The sequence below is a fragment of the Gossypium raimondii genome, chromosome 1 (assembly GCF_025698545.1).
Source record: "Gossypium raimondii isolate GPD5lz chromosome 1, ASM2569854v1, whole genome shotgun sequence".
Taxonomy (NCBI): Eukaryota; Viridiplantae; Streptophyta; class Magnoliopsida; order Malvales; family Malvaceae; genus Gossypium; species Gossypium raimondii.
Window position 1 is genome coordinate 4,907,500 of NC_068565.1, and position 18,258 is coordinate 4,925,757.

Here is an 18,258-nt window from a genome sequence, read left to right on the forward strand (position 1 = left end):
TAAATAATAATATATTTTTAAGGAAGGTAATAATAATAAAGATATTTATGTTAATTTATTAATTTTTATTATATAAATATGATATTTTAATTAATTTATTTATATCAAATTGTAGAGTTTAACATTGTGATGCAAATCATCCTTCTTTTTCTTCCCAAAAAATGACAACGAAAATAGGTTAAAAGGCCATTCCACTCTCTGGCCTCTGTTTTTACTTTTTTTTTTTGTGTGTGTGTACTCTCTCATTTTCTCACCACCCAAACAAATATAAAAGATTATTGAAGAGCAAAGACACTGTGACACTAAAACGCCAGCTCCCCAACAGAACTACCGCAAAATGGCGGGAACCCATTAAACCTATTCGGCTCTTCCCGGAGCCTCACATCTTTTTCTATGCTAAAAGTTTCCTTTATCCTCACAATCCCCAATAAACCCAAAATTCCTCATTTGTTTTGCCACTTCTCCAAACCAGAATCCCCTAAAAGCCCCAACCTTTTTTCTCATTTTTCTTTTCACTTTTGGGAAAAGCGGAATATGTCCACCAAAATCGTAGCTGAGTATGCCAAGTCTGGCAGGTCCTCTTGCAAGAAATGTGGGAAAACCATTACTGCTCAGGTCCTGAGGTTAGGCCTTGTTACCAGAGATGCTAGGGGCTTTGATATGACCAAATGGCACCACTTGAATTGCTTCCATGAAAAAATTGATTCCCTTGATGTTATTAAGGGCTTTGACTCTCTCAAGGTTGAAATTCCTTTTCTCTTGCGGCTAAAAAATTATTTTAAAAAACTGGGTTTTGATTAAAAAGGGATTATTTTCTGTTATTGGTGTTAGGGTGTTGACCAGGAAGCTTTAAAGAAACTGGCTGATGGGTCTATTAAATCGCCTAAGCAGGTACTTTGTTAAGTTTCCGAACTGTGATAGCAAATATGAACTGATTTTATCTTTTACTGGTTAATTTTAGAGTTTCGTAGTTGGTTTAGCTTGGATGCTTCATAACACAGTTGAGTGTGATTTGAGAAATGCCAGTTAATTATGTCTGATTTATGTTTGTACTGTTGTGCTTTGTATCCGAATTTTAGATCAAGTTTGTGTAATGATGAACCATTGTGTCCAAGAGGACTCTAGTTCTGTGTTCTGTTTAATTCCTTGCTGTCATGAGTGCAATGACTAATGAGTCGTACAAAAATGTATTGCTTATTCAGTTATTCTCTCTCCTACCTGAAACTCTACATTAAGAACAAACAAGTAATTTTAACTAAAACAACTATTTATCTATTTCGTGAACAGTTGCGAGGAAAAGATGATGAAGAGGAAAGGGAACAAGATGAAGAAATTGAATCAGAGAAAAGCAATACAAAGAAAATTAAGGTAGGGGAATACCCCTTTCCATTTTCTTGCATGGCATAGAGACCATCAGAAAGAAAAGGAGAATCAGTTTTCCGTTTTCACCTTTCCGTTGCACTTATTATCATTTATCTTTCATATTTTATGCCATGTCGTGACAGAAAGTGAATAAAAACAAAGAAGATATGAAGTGGAGGAAGTAAGGGCGGGTTATCCCTTTTTTCGCTTTCCTTGTATGTTGAGCAACCTAAAGAATAAACAAAGGAAATAACGTTGTAATCACCTATTGTTATTTCCAAATTCAAAGCCTGCCTGGTTAGCCGTGCACTAATTATTCTATGCATGGATAAATGTGTAAAGTGTGGTCGGTTCATGTGGTTAATGCATTTATATATGTATAATGCTTGAGTTCATGATATTTGTGTAGTTGAGGATCCCCAACAACTAATCAGTTCTAAATTTGTATGCCATCAACTAGTTGTCGGCACCTGATGAGAAAGCTCAGTTGGACGTAGCCTTTTCTGTCTCTGATATCAAGGATAAGTATAAGGTATAGTATATTTTACTTGATGTTTTTGAACCTTAACATATTCTAAAGAAGTTTCTTTATTTAGGGCTGAAATGTTTATAAATTGTTGAAAAATTTTCGGCCTTTACCTGTTTGTATCTTTTTCTTTGCTTTTAGGATGCTGCATTAGAACCGAAATGGAAGGCATTCCAGACAATTATATTTCTTGAGCGGGTAAGATGCCAATCATATAATACAGAAGAGAAACGGATGAAGAATAAATTGATTTCTTTTATGATAATGGATGCAGAAGCTCAATAATTGGTTTAATCTTACAGATTCTAACTATTTGTCATTTTACTTGTTTGATCTTTTGGTGGTATATCCATATGCTTCTTATGTTGAGGCATATTAATGTTCTTGAATCGTTATTTATTTTAATTGATTTTCTGGTATCGAGTACTTCAATTATAAGGTGGCATCTCCCTGTATCTTTCTCAGGATGACGGTCTCCATGATTCTGGTAAAATTGCAGCTTTTGATTTCGATGGTTGTCTGGCTAAAACATCTCTTAAAAGGTATGGTTCTATGCAGTTTTTGTGCATTTAATTATGGTTGTTCTGCATATATACATTTGAATTTGCATAAATTTGACATGTATTGGCGTCAGATGAATAAAATACTTGCTTGTTTTTCTATCAGTTGATTCCGCATCTTTGTTATATGAAATTCTCGAATTTTTGTTCTATGTCATTGATATGCATGCCCATTTTTTAACTTGTTTTTGGTTCTGAATGATGTTAAATTCTTTTAAACATTTTTCCCTCCCACGCATTCAATTTGATTGGATGGAGTAGAATTCAACATAACTGCCATGCTGGATATAGGAATTAGAGGTTTAGGAGGTATGTGGAATAAAGGGGAAACGGTTATTGTGCTGATAAATGTGGGAATCGTTATTGTGTTGAATTGAAGTAGCTGCTCTATTTTTTGAATTGATATCTATACTTGTCTTTCAGAGTAGGTGCAGATGCTTGGTCCCTTATGTATCCTTCAATACCAGAGAAGCTGCAGAGTCTTTATGAAGAGGGCTTTAAGCTGGTTTTGTCTCGTGTTCTGAAAGCTTTCTGTTTGTTTATTTTCTAAGAAAATATAGCTGCAATCTTTTTTCTCATTGCAACTTTGGGTTGTGCAATATTTAGGTAATTTTTACAAATGAATCCAATATTGACCGCTGGAAGAATAAAAGGCAGGTAGCCGTGGACTCGAAAATTGGACGTATCACCAATTTCATCAATAAAGTAAAGGTTCCAATGCAGGTTTGGTTTTGCTCCCTTTGGTAAACCTTTATTATTCCTCCATAAAAGGAAAGATCCTCCATTCTATTTGAACAAATCTCGAATAATTTCTAGCACTGAAACTTAAACCAGCATGACGGTGCTTGTTGAAATAATTGCTCCCAGTCTTCATCTCAATGGTGTTATCAAGGTGGTGCTCAAACCTTTAGATGATGGAACCCTTCACTGAGAGAGTGGGGAAGATACTTTCATCTGGCAAACCCAACTAGTTTGAGATTAAGGCTTATTTAAATCGAGTCTAATGTGCTGCTTAAAGTTTGCAGCAAAAGAACAATTATAGTAGTAATGGGAACAATCCAAAGTCCAACTACGAGGTCTGTTGGGATCTTTGAATGCACTGAATAAAACAACTTGTTAGGCATCATTCTCTGATATCTGAAAAGGTTTCATGGTCACTTTATAATGCATGATGCTATCTGAACAATGAAGTACAAATCACCATACTGATTTCTGTAATGATGGGATCATCTATAACGAACATCTGGCCTTATCTTCTTGCTTGATTTCTTACTTTTTAAATGACCCTGGAATGCTTCTGAAGTGCTCTACTATCATGTAAGAATACCATGAATTTGACAGGTCTTCACCTGTTTTATATGCATGCAGGTTTTTATAGCTTGTGGGATAAGCAGTTCTGGTGGTAAAGCTGTTGATCCTTTCCGCAAACCAAAGCCTGGCATGTGGCACATTATGGAGAAACATTTCAATTCTGGCATTCCAATTGATATGGATCAGTTATTTTTCCCGTCTTTGTTATCTTGTTTTGCTATGTTTCACTATTCTCAACTTTTAAGTATCTATGTTTGTACTTGCTGTTGGTGATTCATGAAAGATTTTAGTATAATCGTGTGATGTGGGCATTTAAGTTTATTTATTTGACGGGAATCTGATTTTCTGTGTTCTAGATCTTTTTATGTTGGCGATGCTGCTGGGAGACCCAATGATCATAGTGATGCTGATATAAAATTTGCACAGGTCTCATATAACTTGTTCATTGTATTGATTATTTTATTTCATTTTTCCGAAAGCATTAGTTTTCATTATTGATTTATGTTTGCTTAACTTGTCTTTCTACTCTGGCATTTTGGCTGAGGCTGGAATACTGAAAATGACCTTTTTTATATCAGTAACCAATATTCCTGCCTAGTTATACAATTTTGTAACCTTTTTTCCATGGTCTTGCTGTTGTTTCCGCATAGCCCTTTTTCTGTAACCTGCAAGAACGAAGAAACTATGGTCCTTTTAGTGCACATCATCTAAACTGCCCCCCGTTTTCTGCTTGTGTGCCACTTGGATGCCTCAATTATTGATATTGATCAATGTCTAAACTCATATATTAATTAAAATAGTGTCATTTACACGGTTTTGTTATGGTTGCAGGCGGTAGGATTGAAATTTTATGTTCCTGAGGACTATTTCAGATCTTAGTTCGGGTTAGTGGATGCCGGCATGTAGTACTTTATGAGTGACCGGCATGTAGTATTTTATAAGTTTCAAGCTGTACTTTTTATCTTATCTTATATATCCTTTTAACAGCAAAACCTGGACCCAAATTGCTTGTGAATAAAACTTTATTAGTTTCAAGCTATACTTTTATCTTATCTTATATATCCTTTATGCTTTAGATTGTTTCATTTAAGGCCTTTCTTTGCCTTGGCAGCACATTTATCGAAAATAAAACTTCATTCGCATCCATTATCCCTAAAATCGAGCACATTCTTCCGAACAGCAACACTGAGTTCCCCCGGCTAATTGCTAAAAGGATCAGCTTTCCTGTTGATTTCAAATTTTGGGTACCCGATTTTACATTGTCATCTTGTTGGAGATCATGTACAGCTCTTGTTGAGATATTTCAGTAACAGAACATGAAACCAATTAAGCTCATATGACTCTACTGGTATTTGAAAAGTTCCCAATTTTCTTTTCAACATCAAAATTGGAGCGTTTCAGATATTTAAAGTAATAAGAATTTGGTGGAAATTCCGAACATGTTTAACATGACTTCAGTTCATCATTGTAGTGGATTGGATATTTGCTGTTTCCGATTATTCCGAGTTCAAATTTACAAAGAAGTTTTCGAATTTGAATATGATATTTAGTAAGTATAAAAAATTATTATCCGACTAAATTATCGATATTTGAATCAGAATTTAAATATTATCTGAAATTATAAGAAAGAAGTTGAATATAATATATATTATTTAAACCCATAATTGAAAATAGGAAGTATCTCATTTTAGCTACCTAAGTTAATAGCTAAGCTTCTAAAATGACCATAATCTGATGTTGATAATTTGAGAATTTAATTAGAATATTTTCAAGTTTGAAAGCCGATTTAGAATTTTAACCATAATTTGAGGATGTCTGTTATAATTAATCCAATTTTCACGTGTTCTTTCCTTTCATAAACTCAGCTGTCAAGAGAAAAAAAGAATCCGAAATCAAAATCCGTAATCCAGTGTCAATGTCCAAGCGGAGCCACCATCATTTGACGGAACTCGGCTGCATCGCCTGCGAAGATTTGACGGAGTTCGGTGCCGGAAAGGAAGGTTGGTTAGCCCCTGATGCCGGCACCACCGTCCTCTGCGCTCTCGACGCCCATTCTCTCGCAATCGCTAACCGATCTGTTGTTCTCATCATCGGCTGGTCCGACTCGGACGAACCTCGGGTTAAGATCCGACCCGAACTGTCACCTATCGAGGCAGAGCGCATCACGGCCATCGAGTGGCTGGTTTTCGATGATATTAAAGTGATTGCAATCGGAACCTCCAGAGGATTCCTTTTGATGTACTCTTTGCGTGGTGATTTGATTCATAGACAGGTAATGCTTCTATATACTTATTTTTCTTTGGTTTGGTTTGTTTGTAATTGATATTTTCTTGAGAAGTTGGTTTATAGCAAAATTATGTAATTTGATTAAACGAACAATAACTGGAATAAATGTTTATAATAAAGATTGTTACATTATGTAAAAGTAGAATTCTGCATTTGGTCATCTAGGAAGATTGTGTTTTTAATTTTAATTCTTCGCACTTATTGCTTTTTATATTATGCTTTTGGAAAGAAGTAGTAGAAGCATCTACAAAATTGTACTTTGATGATTTTCCATTTATTCAATGCTGGGTTTATTTATTACTATTTTTGAATTTTTTGCTTTGCTAACTTCATTAAGACATGTCTAGTTTACTATTGCCATAAGTTTGTTGATGCTTAACCTTTGTTGCATACCAGGCTTGGTGTGTTAGAATGCAAATGCTCAATTGGCTCGAATGCCTCACAATGGAGAATGAGCTTCTCGTTGTACAAAAATTAACTTGTGCAAAGTGAAATTAACATTATCGGTGTTCTTTTTTTTTTTTTCTTTTTTGTATAATTTTTGAGGAAACTATAAACCTGAAAGTTTTATATGTTTCATTAAATGATGAGCCATATGAGTCTTCTTGTGTTATAATCAGTTGTATCTAGTTTTATTAGGTAGAGATCAGTTTAGATGCAAATTGCTGTTGGAATGGGTGAACTCATATGTTTAATATTTAATTTTATAGATGGTATATCACGGACAAATCATAAAGCTAAGAGTTCGGGGAACTAAGAAAGATCTGATGCAAGATATATCTTCAGAGGATGTTTGTGTTGTCATGCCTGGTGTAATCGCTCGTTTTGATGGGTCTGATATACGGGTGAGTTACATAGCTGTTTGAAAGTGTACTAGTCATTCTGCAATTGGCATGAGCCTACCTGTTTATTTTATACAGAAGCAAAATGTTATCAATATGTATATGTGGGACATGTTTGACTAACTTAGACTACTTGCCTCTGTTATTGTAGAGTATGCTTCAAAGGTGGTTTCAAGAAACTCATTCTCGTTTTTGGGATGAGAAATCAAATAAAGATTTAGAGGATGACGGAAACTCTGACAACAGATTGCCTTACCAGATATGGAATGTTAATAAGTATGGGTCATGTGTTGATGCAGCAATCACTGGCATAATGCCGCCTCCACTCATGGAACTCCAGGTGATTTTTTTTATATTGCTTAATCTTATAGGCCCAAAACTCGAGTTAGAAATGCAATTACTCATTTTCTTATTCTTAATTACTGGCCACTTGACTTTGAATGTGCATATGGAAAACAGTTTTTGCTTGTTCTCTGTTCATTTCTTGTTCCTTGTAGTACATTGTTATCTATGCTTTTGGTTCTTCTCTAATAAATTATGGAAGTTTTCTGAAGTTATGCTGTTATATGAATTCAGCTGCTTTTATTGTTGGGCAGTCAAGTCAACGTTACTATTGTGCTGTCACCATTGGAGATGATGCTGTGATCTCTGCTTTCAGGTTAGTTTCTCTGCATTTTGAAATGTAATATGATTTACCTTCCATAAAAAATGGATTCTTTTCTTCCTTTTTATTGCGTTTTACTGATCAAAATTTTTTAACTATATTCAAGACTTTCAGAAGATAGGAAACGTTCCTTGGTAGGAGTTATTTTGTCAAAAGTTATGCCTGTCACATTTTCCACTATTGCTTCTTTTTCCAAAATGATATGGCGGAGTGAACCAACACCAACCAGTAAACCAGAAGAGAAGCTTCAGTCATTTGCTCGAGGTGGAGTTTGTTAATTTCGTTTCTTGTGTTTCCTTATTTTGTTGGGGTATTGTCTTGTCCTAGGATGAATCTCTAAAAGTATGTGCTTGTCCAAAATCCATTTATTCTTTTAATTGTCCTTCAAGAAATGTGTTATCAGAATCAAATTTTAGGTTATTGAAGTTGATAGACATTTGTTTTAACTGATCTTTAGTTCTCATTATTGCTTTGGTACAATCACATTTCACAAGTACGTTTAGCAGCATATCTTATATTTAAACATGGAAATGCTGCTTGCATCTTTCTCATCTTATTGTATTTACCAAGTTCTTAGTTTAATTTCATAAATTTTCCTTCTCATTCATGCTACATGCTTATTTATGCTGTTCCATTATGTGCTTATACTGAGCAACAGAGTTCATCATAGTGCGTTCTGATGTGAAGTTAAATATTTAATATGTTTCTATCATAATCTCAGATAAAGAATGTTACAAGTTCATTGTGTATTTTTGAGGTGTTGTGAATGCTAACAGGCTTAGCATACAAATCTCAGCCATTTTTTGTTCTCCTTATTAATGCTTTTCCAAGACCTATAGAATAAGTTACTGATGTCATGACTTATGCCAGCTTCTTCATTGACATGTTTGAAGGACTACCCAAGAAAGGGTGAAAAGCTGACCTTATCACCCAGTGGCACTTTGGCTGCTATCACGGATTCACTTGGTCGTATATTACTCTTAGATACTCAGGCACTTGTAGTAGTGCGAATTTGGAAGGTTTCTTCTGCTTTTATAATTTTGAATTCTTGGGAACCAACTGCTCCTTTTTCTGGTCTAAGCAGTATTTTTCATGCACTCTTTCAGGGATATCGTGATGCAAACTGCTTTTTCATGGAAATGTTAGTGAATAGAGATGATAAACGTGCAAGTTCCTCTTACCATGTACCAGGAAAGAGTGACTATTGCCTCTGTTTAGCCATTCATGCGCCCCGAAAAGGAATTATTGAGGTTTTAATATTCTTACTTGGTCCTTGTTGTCCTTTATTTGGAATTTCCAGTTTATAGTTTAAATGTTTGAGGGCTTACAAATCTAAGATCTGGTAACTTTCGATATAGAACCCATTTTGCTTGTTGTGTTAGGACCTTGAGAATCTATTTTTATACTATGACCATTAAGGTAAGAGAAGCAAGAGTCTGACATTTATTGGTTTTATATCATCTAACGATCCACAGGTATGGGGTGCATAAGGGCTACACGCAAAAAGCCAGTGTGAACCCTCGCCTATGGGTGGCTGCAACTTGTATATATATTATTAAGGTTTTTTACTAAGCTAGTGTGCCTTACCATCACGCCCGACACTTCTTCCTTATCTAATACCAACAATGGTAAGACACACTGCACTCCTAAGGGAGAATGCAGGTTCGAACTTTGGAGACGATATTGTTGGGGTGGGTCACCACGAACACCAAATATCTGTAAAACGGATATGGAGAATATACAAAAAAAAAAAAAAAAAAACCCTTAACTGATGATGTGTTGTAAGGGGCCAAATTTTTTCTGTGGAGAGGGAGGGAAGATTAAGTTATATTTTTATGAGAGCTAAAATGCAATTTCACCATTGCATTGGCATATATCTTTAGTTTTTAGGACTAAATCAAAAATTTATCATTTTGGGGGGCCAGGGCCCATCTACCCCCCCTTACCTTTGCCTGTGTGTTGTTGTGTAACTTTTTATTATTATCTCTTAATCAATAATAGAACAATTCCAATAGTTTTATCCAATAAATTAATAAGAATCATAAGAAATTTCATAACTTTTCTAGGTGTTCCCCAAAATGATGTTCACCCACATTTTCACAATATATCCTAATAATTTCATTAGAAATAAAAAAAGAGCTTTCACTTACTTTTTCTTTCAATTGTAAGACCAAAAACCATTCTCTATCATTCCTCTTCTCTTTAGAGCTTCTCCACTTTCTCTCAATTTTTTTTTTCCTTCTTGCATGCTTTATAAGAAATTGATGGCAACTTTGATTTTTATTTCCTTAGGTTTCCATTTTTTTTAACCCTAGTGTGTTTTTTACTCATGGGCTTTAGTCAAAACTCTTACTAAAACAATTGGCCGTGCTGTTATGATTCGATCGAGTAATTACATATTTCAAGTAGAAATAATTGCGTGAATGGATTGATGTATTACTCTAAAACTTGATTCACTCTTAAAGGAAACATCTTAATTTTATCTTCTCATGAGTGAATTGATGTTACTAATATTTACTCTATCAAGATATATGAATTTGACTGATTTTTGGCTTTGCTGTTCTGATTTTGAGTTGTATTGGGGACTGAAAACTAGACAACATTTGGATGGTTTTCTTTATAAATGCAGCTTTTAGATCTTCATATGCAATTACCGTTATGCACTTGATAATATCAATTTCTTGTGTCAAGTGGTTGAGTATCTGAACGTGCACAGGTGTGGCAGATGAGAACCGGACCACGTGTCTTAGCTATCCAGTGTGCTAAAGGATGCAGATTGTTACAGCCAACATACAGGTTTGGATCATTATCAGACTCTCCTTATGTTCCTCTCGAAGTGTTTTTGTTGAATGGAGACTCAGGTCAGTTGTCAGTGCTGAATCGTTTTCTTAATTGAAAATTTTACATAGAAAGTTCAAATGTTCAGTCTCTGTTCTCAATTTGATTTCTTTACCTACAACTGAGTTTGCTTCTCTTAGAACCACAAATTAAGGTTCTATGAAATGTATGTATGTTGTAGACAGAATTCATGCCTCATTTCATTGTTCAGTGAAAGCTAGTAAATGGCAAAGGAATGGCTTAATTTGATAAGAAACTTAGCTCCTTGTTTCTGTAAATGGATGATAATATAAGGTTCAAAGAGACTTCTTTTTATCCATCTATAAATGGCATGAAAATGGCACAAATGATGCATTAATTAAAAAAATCCAAGGATTGAGCACTCGGGTCTAGTGTAATATATGATTTTTGGTTAAATTCTATAGTAGGTGCTTGTACTATATAGATTTTTGTTGGATTTAGTCCTTTAATTTAATACTCTTAGTAGCTTTACTTTTATTATTATTATTTAAAATGTGTTCCAATTTTTGAAGCCAACAAATATTCATTAATTTCCAAAAGTAATTTGGCGTGATATTTTTGTTAAACATGTGGTGAGGTGACGAATGTATCTTGACAGTTTTTTTACGGTTGGACATGTTATACATCTCTTTTTAATTTGTTCAACCGTTAAAAAAAAGAAAAAAGAAAAAAAAAAAAAACAAGGTCAATATGTTAGCCAGGTTAAAATTATTTGATGGAAAAAAGTTTGCACGAAAATACACATTTCAATCATAAAGGCAATTTTCATATAACTACAGTTCTAATTAGAATCAATACTACAATGTTAAAGTAAAACTAAAATTACATTCGTCTGACTTCCATAGACGAATTAGGGAATTACAATTACAACATATATACTTATGACAAGAATTAGAGTATTACGATGCAAAAATGGATGAACAATCTAAATTAAAATAAATCTGGACAGGGTTTGAACATGAAATGTGAAATGAGAATCCACACTATACCAAGAATGAGATACTTGAAGCTGTCTTTGTTTATACTATCAAAATCTAATTGGCACACGTTTAATGCCTTATTTTATATCGATATTTATACTATTATACAAAATATGAAATATAATTAAGTTTACATATAGGACCCAATTTGTGGCGATGAGGTCCCTCAACGCATAAGTTTATCCACAAATACAAGAAAGGGAAGACATCAATAGAAGAAACAAAAGCAAATGGCCATATATAATTATAAAAAAATGATTAATAGCAAAAGGATATCCTATGCTGTAATTGAAGCAATATAATAATAAAATGATTGTGGAGAATAATTATTTAAAATAATATAAAATTATATTAATAAAATTATAATTAAAAATAATTTTTTAAAAATTAATATTTACTTTTATCAAATAATATAATTATATTCAATATTCAATATTTATATTTATTCATTTTCCAAACAATTTTCTATATAAATTTAACAACTATAAAATTTAGAAGTAAAAATTCAATACTTATCTTTCAGTACTTAAAATTTTAATTTATCAAATACACCTTTAATTATTTGAATTTAAGTGTATAATTAGAGATTAATATTAAAATCTTAAAGCAAATAACCTGTGACATGCGTAAAAGTAAAGCAAAAAAGATAAACTTAATTCTTTTTTCTTATGTGTTTACCGTCAACTTACACATAAGAATGGAAATGCAAGGTTTCACACTGGTTTGTTGTACCGATTTCTCGGTAAAATTGATACGGTCGGTTTTTTCGGTTTTATTAAATAAATCATTAAAAAATTATAAAAACAAAAATATTAAAAATAAAAATAATCTAGTTCAACTAATTTTTAGCTTAGTTAAACTAATATGTATCAATTCTCAAGTCAATTAATCCGATACCTCCCTCTGAATCGATACCCTGACCAATTCTCGGTCCAATCAGTTGGTATGATATAATTTAAATAACCATGTGAAAATGTCATGCCTAAAAAATTAACAATTTTATCACTTTAATTAAAATTAAGAGCTTCTATGAAAAAAAAAAAGTAATCATATAATTGGACTTTATTTAACGAAAAAAAAATACAAAGGCTTGTTTAAACAAAGTGTGGGGTTTTTTTTAATCCATTAACTAAAATTAAATAACTAAAATTATTTGAGAGAAGTTAAGGTTGTTTAAAAACAAAACTGCATGAGATATGATAGATAGTTATTTTTTCAAAAAAAATACTTATAAAATAATGTGGTAGAAATTAAAGAATATAGACTAAATCTAGAATTTTATGTATACAAGAAGTTTAGAAATATAATTTAAATATATTTAATTGTTACAATTTGGATTAAAACTGAAATTTTAAAATTTAAAAATATTGGAACTAAAATGGACTAATTTAAAAATATATGAACTAAATTTAATCAAATTAAAGTAAAATGACCAAATCCACAACTTACGTATAGTATAGGAACTAATATAAAAATTGATCAAAATTTTACACCATTGATTTACTTTAAGTGTTTTCAAAAAAAAAATCCTCAACTAAGTTAGTATTCCATTAATCCATGAAACCAAACATAGTTGAAGAAGTTATAAATAAAATAAGTATTTTACTTTTTCAAAATTTTAACATTCTTTTTTCAAAGCATTTTTTTATGTCATTAGTTGGCATTTGAACAAATGAATCCAATTTGATTCTAATATAGAGATAATAAATAAAATTATGTTTGTAGTTATACAACATTTTTAATTTTTGCTTATTGTGATAATTAGGAATAGAACCCAACCCAATGGATTAGAAAATGGGGAAAGGGGTGATATGATGAATTTGTTCACTAGGTCGATATATAACTGTTCACTTGAATGCCTTTCAACTTGCCTATATTTACCTTTCAACTAATTGATTTTACAGGACATATTCCAATTGCCTTGGGTAATCTTGGATTTCTAGTATTGCTGGACATATCGGATAATGATTTAAGCAGCACACTGTCATCCTCGAAAAGCAGCTTGAGTTACTTGTCATTTGCAAGAAATTCATTGATCAGTGGTTACCTTCCGGCTTCTATAGGAAATCTGTTGCATTCTCTTCAATATTTCAATGCTTCGAGCTGCAACATTAGTGGCAGCATTCCAGGGGAAATTGGGAACTGGTATGTTGACTATGTGGATTTTTCAGGAAATCTTTTTTCGGGTACAATTCCTGATAGAATTTGCGATCGAAATAATGATTTGAGATATCTTGCCTTTAATGACAATCAATTGGAAGGGATTCTGCCACTATCTTTGATTAATTACAGTGTACTGGTATCTTTGAATGTTGCAGACAACAACTTAAGTGATACCTTTCCCCATTGGTTAGGTATTCTTCCAAAGCTGCAAAGTCTTATTTTGAGATCTATCAGATTTCATGGTTCCATCCAAGACTCCTTAGCCACTTCCTTCTCCAATTTGCAAAATGGTTAATCTCTCTTGTAATGACTTCACTAGCTTATTGCCAACCAAGTTCTTCCAAAATCTCAAGGCTCTGAAAGAAGTTGGATATGGATATGAATCTGAATATGACTATGAATATAGACATGGTTATCCATAATCTATTAATTTAACAATAAAAGGTTTGGAGATAGAGTTTACAAAAAAATTATATATCCCCATATTCACATGCATAGATTTGTCGATGAATTGATTCCATGGAGAAATTCCTAAGGTAGTTGGAGAGATAGATGGCTTCAAGCACTCAATCTCTCTCATAACAACCTGACTGGTCCTATCCCACCGTCATTTGGGAATTTGGCCGTATTTGAATCATTAGCTCTCTTATTTAATAAGTTGAGTGGCATAATCCCTTCCCAATTGACAAATTTGACATTTCTTGACGTGTTAAGGTTTTGGAACAATAATCTTGTTGGACCCAATCCTAGTGGAAAGCAGTTTAACACATTTGAGAATGATACTTATAGAGGTAACTTGGGTTTGTGTGGATTTCCATTGTCAAATAATTGTAGCAATGATGAAAGACTAGAACTGTTGAGAATTAATTCAAAGTAGTGGATTATTTAGTTGACCAGGTATCTCGGTAGAATCTTTGTTAGTTCCAAATTTTCAGTTTAATTGAATAAGTTGATAGCTATTTTTGTATTAATGGAGTTTCTTTGTAAGCCTATAAATATAGGCATTTATGCTTTATTTTATAAATTCAGTGTTCATCAATAATAGAATAACTTTGATGCATATTGAAATTGTCTCTTTCACATTTTCTTCTTCAACAAATTTGGTATCAGAGCAATGTTCGATCTTTTAGGTAATTGAGTGAAAGTTAGGTTTGTGTCCATTCGGTATTTGAGAGAAACACTTTTTTGGGTCTTTGGGAAACACGAGAGAAGAGAGTGTGTATTCTTGGAATGGCATCAGCTGGTTTTTCTTCCTCTCAACCACTCATACCCATTTTCAATGGTGAGAAATCTGAGTGGTGGAGCATCAAGGTGAAGACATTGCTCAGATCACAAGAGCTATGGGACTTGGTCGAGTACGGGTTCGTTGACATACTTGAACCTGATGAATAAGAAGAAAATAGATTGAAAGAAACCAAGAAAAATGATGCTAAGGCATAGTTCATTATCCATCAAGAGTTCATGACTCTATTTTCTCACGAATTGCTGCAACAACCACATCGAATGAAGCATGGTCAATTTTGCAAAAAAGATTATCAAGGTGATTCAAAGGTTATAATGGTGAAATTGCAATCAGTAGTGAAATTGCAATCACTACGACGTGATTTTGAAACCTTGATGATGAAGAATGGTGAATTAATTGCTGATTTTTTTGTCACGAACAAGGACAATAGTCAGCCAATTGTGTTCTTATGACAAACAAATTTCAGACGAGATAATTATAGCGAAAGTTTTGCGAAGCCTGACGACAAAATTTGATCATGTTATAGCTGCTATTGAAGAAACCAAAGATCTGTCAGTTCTCTCCGTTGATGAACTGATGGGGTCTCTTCAATCTCATGAGGCGAGAATCAACAGATCAATAGAAAAGAGCGAAGAGTAGGCATTTCAAGTGAAGGAAACATTCACAAATCAATGCGAGAATGATCATTCGACAAATAATGATTGAGGAAGAGGAGGATTTCATGGTGGTCGTGGCCGTGGTTATGGTAGAGGCAGAGGCAGAGGAAAGAATGATGGAAAGAGGCAATACAATGAGCAAGGTAACATAAAATATTACATGCAATGTTATCATTGCAACATATATGGGCATATAAAAGCTGATTGTTGGTATAAGGATAAAAAAATTAACTTTGTAGCAGAAAGTGATGAGGAAAACAAGCTTTTTATGGCTTGTGATGCTAACCATAAGCCAAGTGGTTTGTGGTTTGTGGACAACGGCTGTTCGAATCATATGACAGGCACCAAATCATTGTTCAAAGTGCTTCACAAAAGATAAAGGTGCAGCTTGGGAACAAAAGGGAGATGGAAGTTGAAGGAAAATGCATGGTGAAATTTTGTTTACTAGCCATGGAGAAGGAAAAATTTTGGAAAATGTTCAATTTGTTCCTGATTTAGGATACAATTTATTGAGTGTTGGACAACTAATGGCTGGTGGATATTCTGTCATACTTGATGATGATGTATGTATCATCTAAAACAAAAAGTCAGGCAAACAAGTCCATATCCACATAACTCCAAACAAGATATTTCCTTTGGATGTTTGAAACATGGAAAACTTTGTTCTTGCTACAAGTGCAAAGGATGACTCGAAGCTATGGCATTTGAGGTATGGACATCTCAATATTAAAGGCCTGAAATTGCTAAGTGATAAAAGTATGGTCCTTAGACTACCAAAAATTGGCTCTCTTGATTTATGTGAGGGGTGCATTTATGGAAAGCAAACTAGGAAGCCATTTCCTATTGGAAAAGCATTGAGAGCTACTGAATGTTTAGAATTAATCCATGCTGATCTATGTGGTCCTATGCAAACCGAGTCCTTGGGTGAGAGCCATGACTTTTTGTTGTTTACTGATGATTATAACTGCATGAATTGGGTGTATTTTTTGGAAAATAAGTCAGAAACTTATGAACAGTTCCATAAATTCAAGGCTATAGTGGAGAACCAAAGCGGTTGCCATATCAAAATTCTTTGCACGGATCGAGGAAGAGAGTTTGTGTACAAAGAGTTCAATCTGTTTTGTGAAGACAATGACATCTGTAGGGAGTTAACAATCCCTTACACTCTAAAGCAAAATGGTGTCGCTAAGTGGAAGAACCGAACTGTTGTGGAGATGGCGAGAAACATGTTACAAGCAATGGGACTCTCAAATTAGTTTTGGGTAGAAGTTGTAGCAACATCAGTCTATCTATTGAATCTCTCGCCAATAATGGCTGTCACGAACAAAACTCCATATGAAGCTTGGTGTGGTAGAAAACCGAATGTAAGTCATTTAAGAATTTTTGAGAGTGTTGCTTATGCTTTGGTAAATTCTCATGCTCGTAAAAAACTTGATGAAAAATCTAAAAAATGTATTTTTATTGGTTATTATGCTCAATCCAAAGCATATAGATTGTATAACCCTCTTAGTGGAAAATTTTCAAGTAGAAGAGATGTAGTGTTTGATGAAAATGGAAGTTGGGATATGACTGTAGAGCAGGTACAACAGGAGATTTCTTTTCCCATTGAAGATTCTCTAGATGAAAAACAAGAGTCAGCACTAACAACATCTACAACACTTGAAGAGTCAAGGTTTTTAAAATTTTAAAAATAAATTTACTTGTTTGAAGAAAAGCATTGAATAATTTCAAAATTCGTGAGTAATTTCAAGAGAGGATTTCAGAGTTCAATTTCCTTTCAAATTCCTCCAAAAGAAGTGGTTTTAAAAATTCTTCCTTATTTTATTTTATTTTATTTAATATACATGGCCCCACCATAAGATAAAAAATCAAATTAAAATTATTGTTATTTAATTTTAATATATATTTTATTAAAATATTTATAAATATAATGATATCCATATTGAATATTTTTATTTTATTTTATTTAAATATAATTTTTCTTTTATAAATACTTTTTAATTTATATAATTTCGATAATCTAGTTTTTCCTAAATCAATTATTTATCAATAAAAGCAATTACAGATGCTAACATTTTGAATTGATAAATTCTAAAATTCAAGTATTTTAAAAATCACAAAGAATTTAAAATTTTTCATCCAAATGCACTCTAGGAGATTTCAATAGCTCAATTTCCTTTCTCAAATTCTACCTAAAGAGGTGATTTTTCAAAATTCCTCATAACTTTATTTGATTTAATACACATGTCTCACTATAAGTTAAAAACTTAAACTTCAAAAATAATCTTTATTTAATTTTAATATATAATTTTCAAAACTTATTTATTAAACTTATTTATATTTTTTAAAATATAATAATATCTATATTGAATTTTTATATTATTTATTTTCAGTATAATTATTCTTCTTTTATAATTATTTTTAATTTGTAAAATTCAATAAACTAATTTTTTCTAAATCAATTATTTATCCAAACAAAATAGTTACAAATACTAACATTTTAAATTGATGAATTCTAAACTACTAACATTTAAAAATCTTAAAAATTTCAAAAATTTTCATCCAAAATACACTCCTAAAATATTTCTAAATTCATTCCTCATTCCATTGAAAAGCAATTTAACACTTCCTCTAGCAGCGACTTGGGATTGGTGTGGCTTGCCATTGTTAAAGAAATGCAGAAACATTGCACATCTGCCTTCACCAAGATTCACTGATGATGAGGATGATCAACGTTCTAGTGTCACAGGTCAAAGTGCGAAGCCCGTGACATGGTACAAGATGCACCCCATAGAGGTCTATCGAT

General features: G+C 32.8%; 3 protein-coding genes across 4 annotated transcripts; all 3 read left to right on the forward strand.

Annotated features, from left to right (window-relative positions):
* Positions 1–214: 214 nt before the first annotated feature.
* LOC105777361 (polynucleotide 3'-phosphatase ZDP) lies at positions 215–4,811 on the forward strand. Its single transcript, XM_012600609.2, has 11 exons — positions 215–741; positions 832–891; positions 1,288–1,368; positions 1,823–1,894; positions 2,030–2,086; positions 2,354–2,430; positions 2,872–2,953; positions 3,055–3,171; positions 3,817–3,944; positions 4,116–4,185; positions 4,591–4,811. The coding sequence occupies exons 1-11, from the start codon at positions 394–396 to the stop codon at positions 4,636–4,638; spliced, it is 1,140 nt and encodes a 379-aa protein (XP_012456063.1). The 5' UTR covers positions 215–393; the 3' UTR covers positions 4,639–4,811.
* An 809-nt stretch (positions 4,812–5,620) lies between these two features.
* LOC105777375 (uncharacterized) lies at positions 5,621–10,645 on the forward strand. 2 transcript variants are annotated; one of them, XM_012600639.2, is made up of 8 exons: positions 5,621–6,031; positions 6,756–6,890; positions 7,039–7,227; positions 7,484–7,545; positions 7,658–7,815; positions 8,422–8,570; positions 8,658–8,801; positions 10,268–10,645. In XM_012600639.2, exons 1-8 carry the CDS (start codon positions 5,675–5,677, stop codon positions 10,445–10,447), a joined length of 1,374 nt encoding a protein of 457 aa, XP_012456093.1. In that variant the 5' UTR covers positions 5,621–5,674; the 3' UTR covers positions 10,448–10,645. The 2 variants fall into 2 exon arrangements, with proteins under 2 accessions (XP_012456093.1, XP_052486413.1); XM_052630453.1 differs by having other exon boundaries at positions 9,027–10,431.
* Positions 10,646–13,245: 2,600 nt separating this feature from the next.
* Positions 13,246–15,435, forward strand: LOC128040935 (probable LRR receptor-like serine/threonine-protein kinase At4g36180). The gene is made up of 4 exons (XM_052629955.1): positions 13,246–13,739; positions 13,873–13,964; positions 14,090–14,344; positions 15,263–15,435. Exons 1-4 carry the CDS (start codon positions 13,246–13,248, stop codon positions 15,433–15,435), a joined length of 1,014 nt encoding a protein of 337 aa, XP_052485915.1.
* The last annotated feature ends 2,823 nt before the right edge of the window (positions 15,436–18,258 follow it).

What these genes read in the sequence shown, in the direction of transcription:
- LOC105777361 (XM_012600609.2), top strand. Translation starts at nt 394, where the DNA reads ATGCTAAAAGTTTCCTTTATCCTCACAATCCCCAATAAACCCAAAATT. An exon ending in CTATTAAATCGCCTAAGCAG is followed by an intron (nt 892 to 1,287) that starts GTACTTTGTTAA and finishes TTTCGTGAACAG; the next exon opens with TTGCGAGGAAAAGATGATGA. An exon ending in ATTCCAATTGATATGGATCA is followed by an intron (nt 3,945 to 4,115) that starts GTTATTTTTCCC and finishes TCTGTGTTCTAG; the next exon opens with ATCTTTTTATGTTGGCGATG.
- LOC105777375 (XM_012600639.2), top strand. Translation starts at nt 5,675, where the DNA reads ATGTCCAAGCGGAGCCACCATCATTTGACGGAACTCGGCTGCATCGCC. An exon ending in CTCCACTCATGGAACTCCAG is followed by an intron (nt 7,228 to 7,483) that starts GTGATTTTTTTT and finishes ATTGTTGGGCAG; the next exon opens with TCAAGTCAACGTTACTATTG. An exon ending in CCCGAAAAGGAATTATTGAG is followed by an intron (nt 8,802 to 10,267) that starts GTTTTAATATTC and finishes GAACGTGCACAG; the next exon opens with GTGTGGCAGATGAGAACCGG.
- LOC128040935 (XM_052629955.1), top strand. Translation starts at nt 13,246, where the DNA reads ATGCCTTTCAACTTGCCTATATTTACCTTTCAACTAATTGATTTTACA. An exon ending in AGTGATACCTTTCCCCATTG is followed by an intron (nt 13,740 to 13,872) that starts GTTAGGTATTCT and finishes TGACTTCACTAG; the next exon opens with CTTATTGCCAACCAAGTTCT. An exon ending in TGAGAATGATACTTATAGAG is followed by an intron (nt 14,345 to 15,262) that starts GTAACTTGGGTT and finishes AACAAATTTCAG; the next exon opens with ACGAGATAATTATAGCGAAA.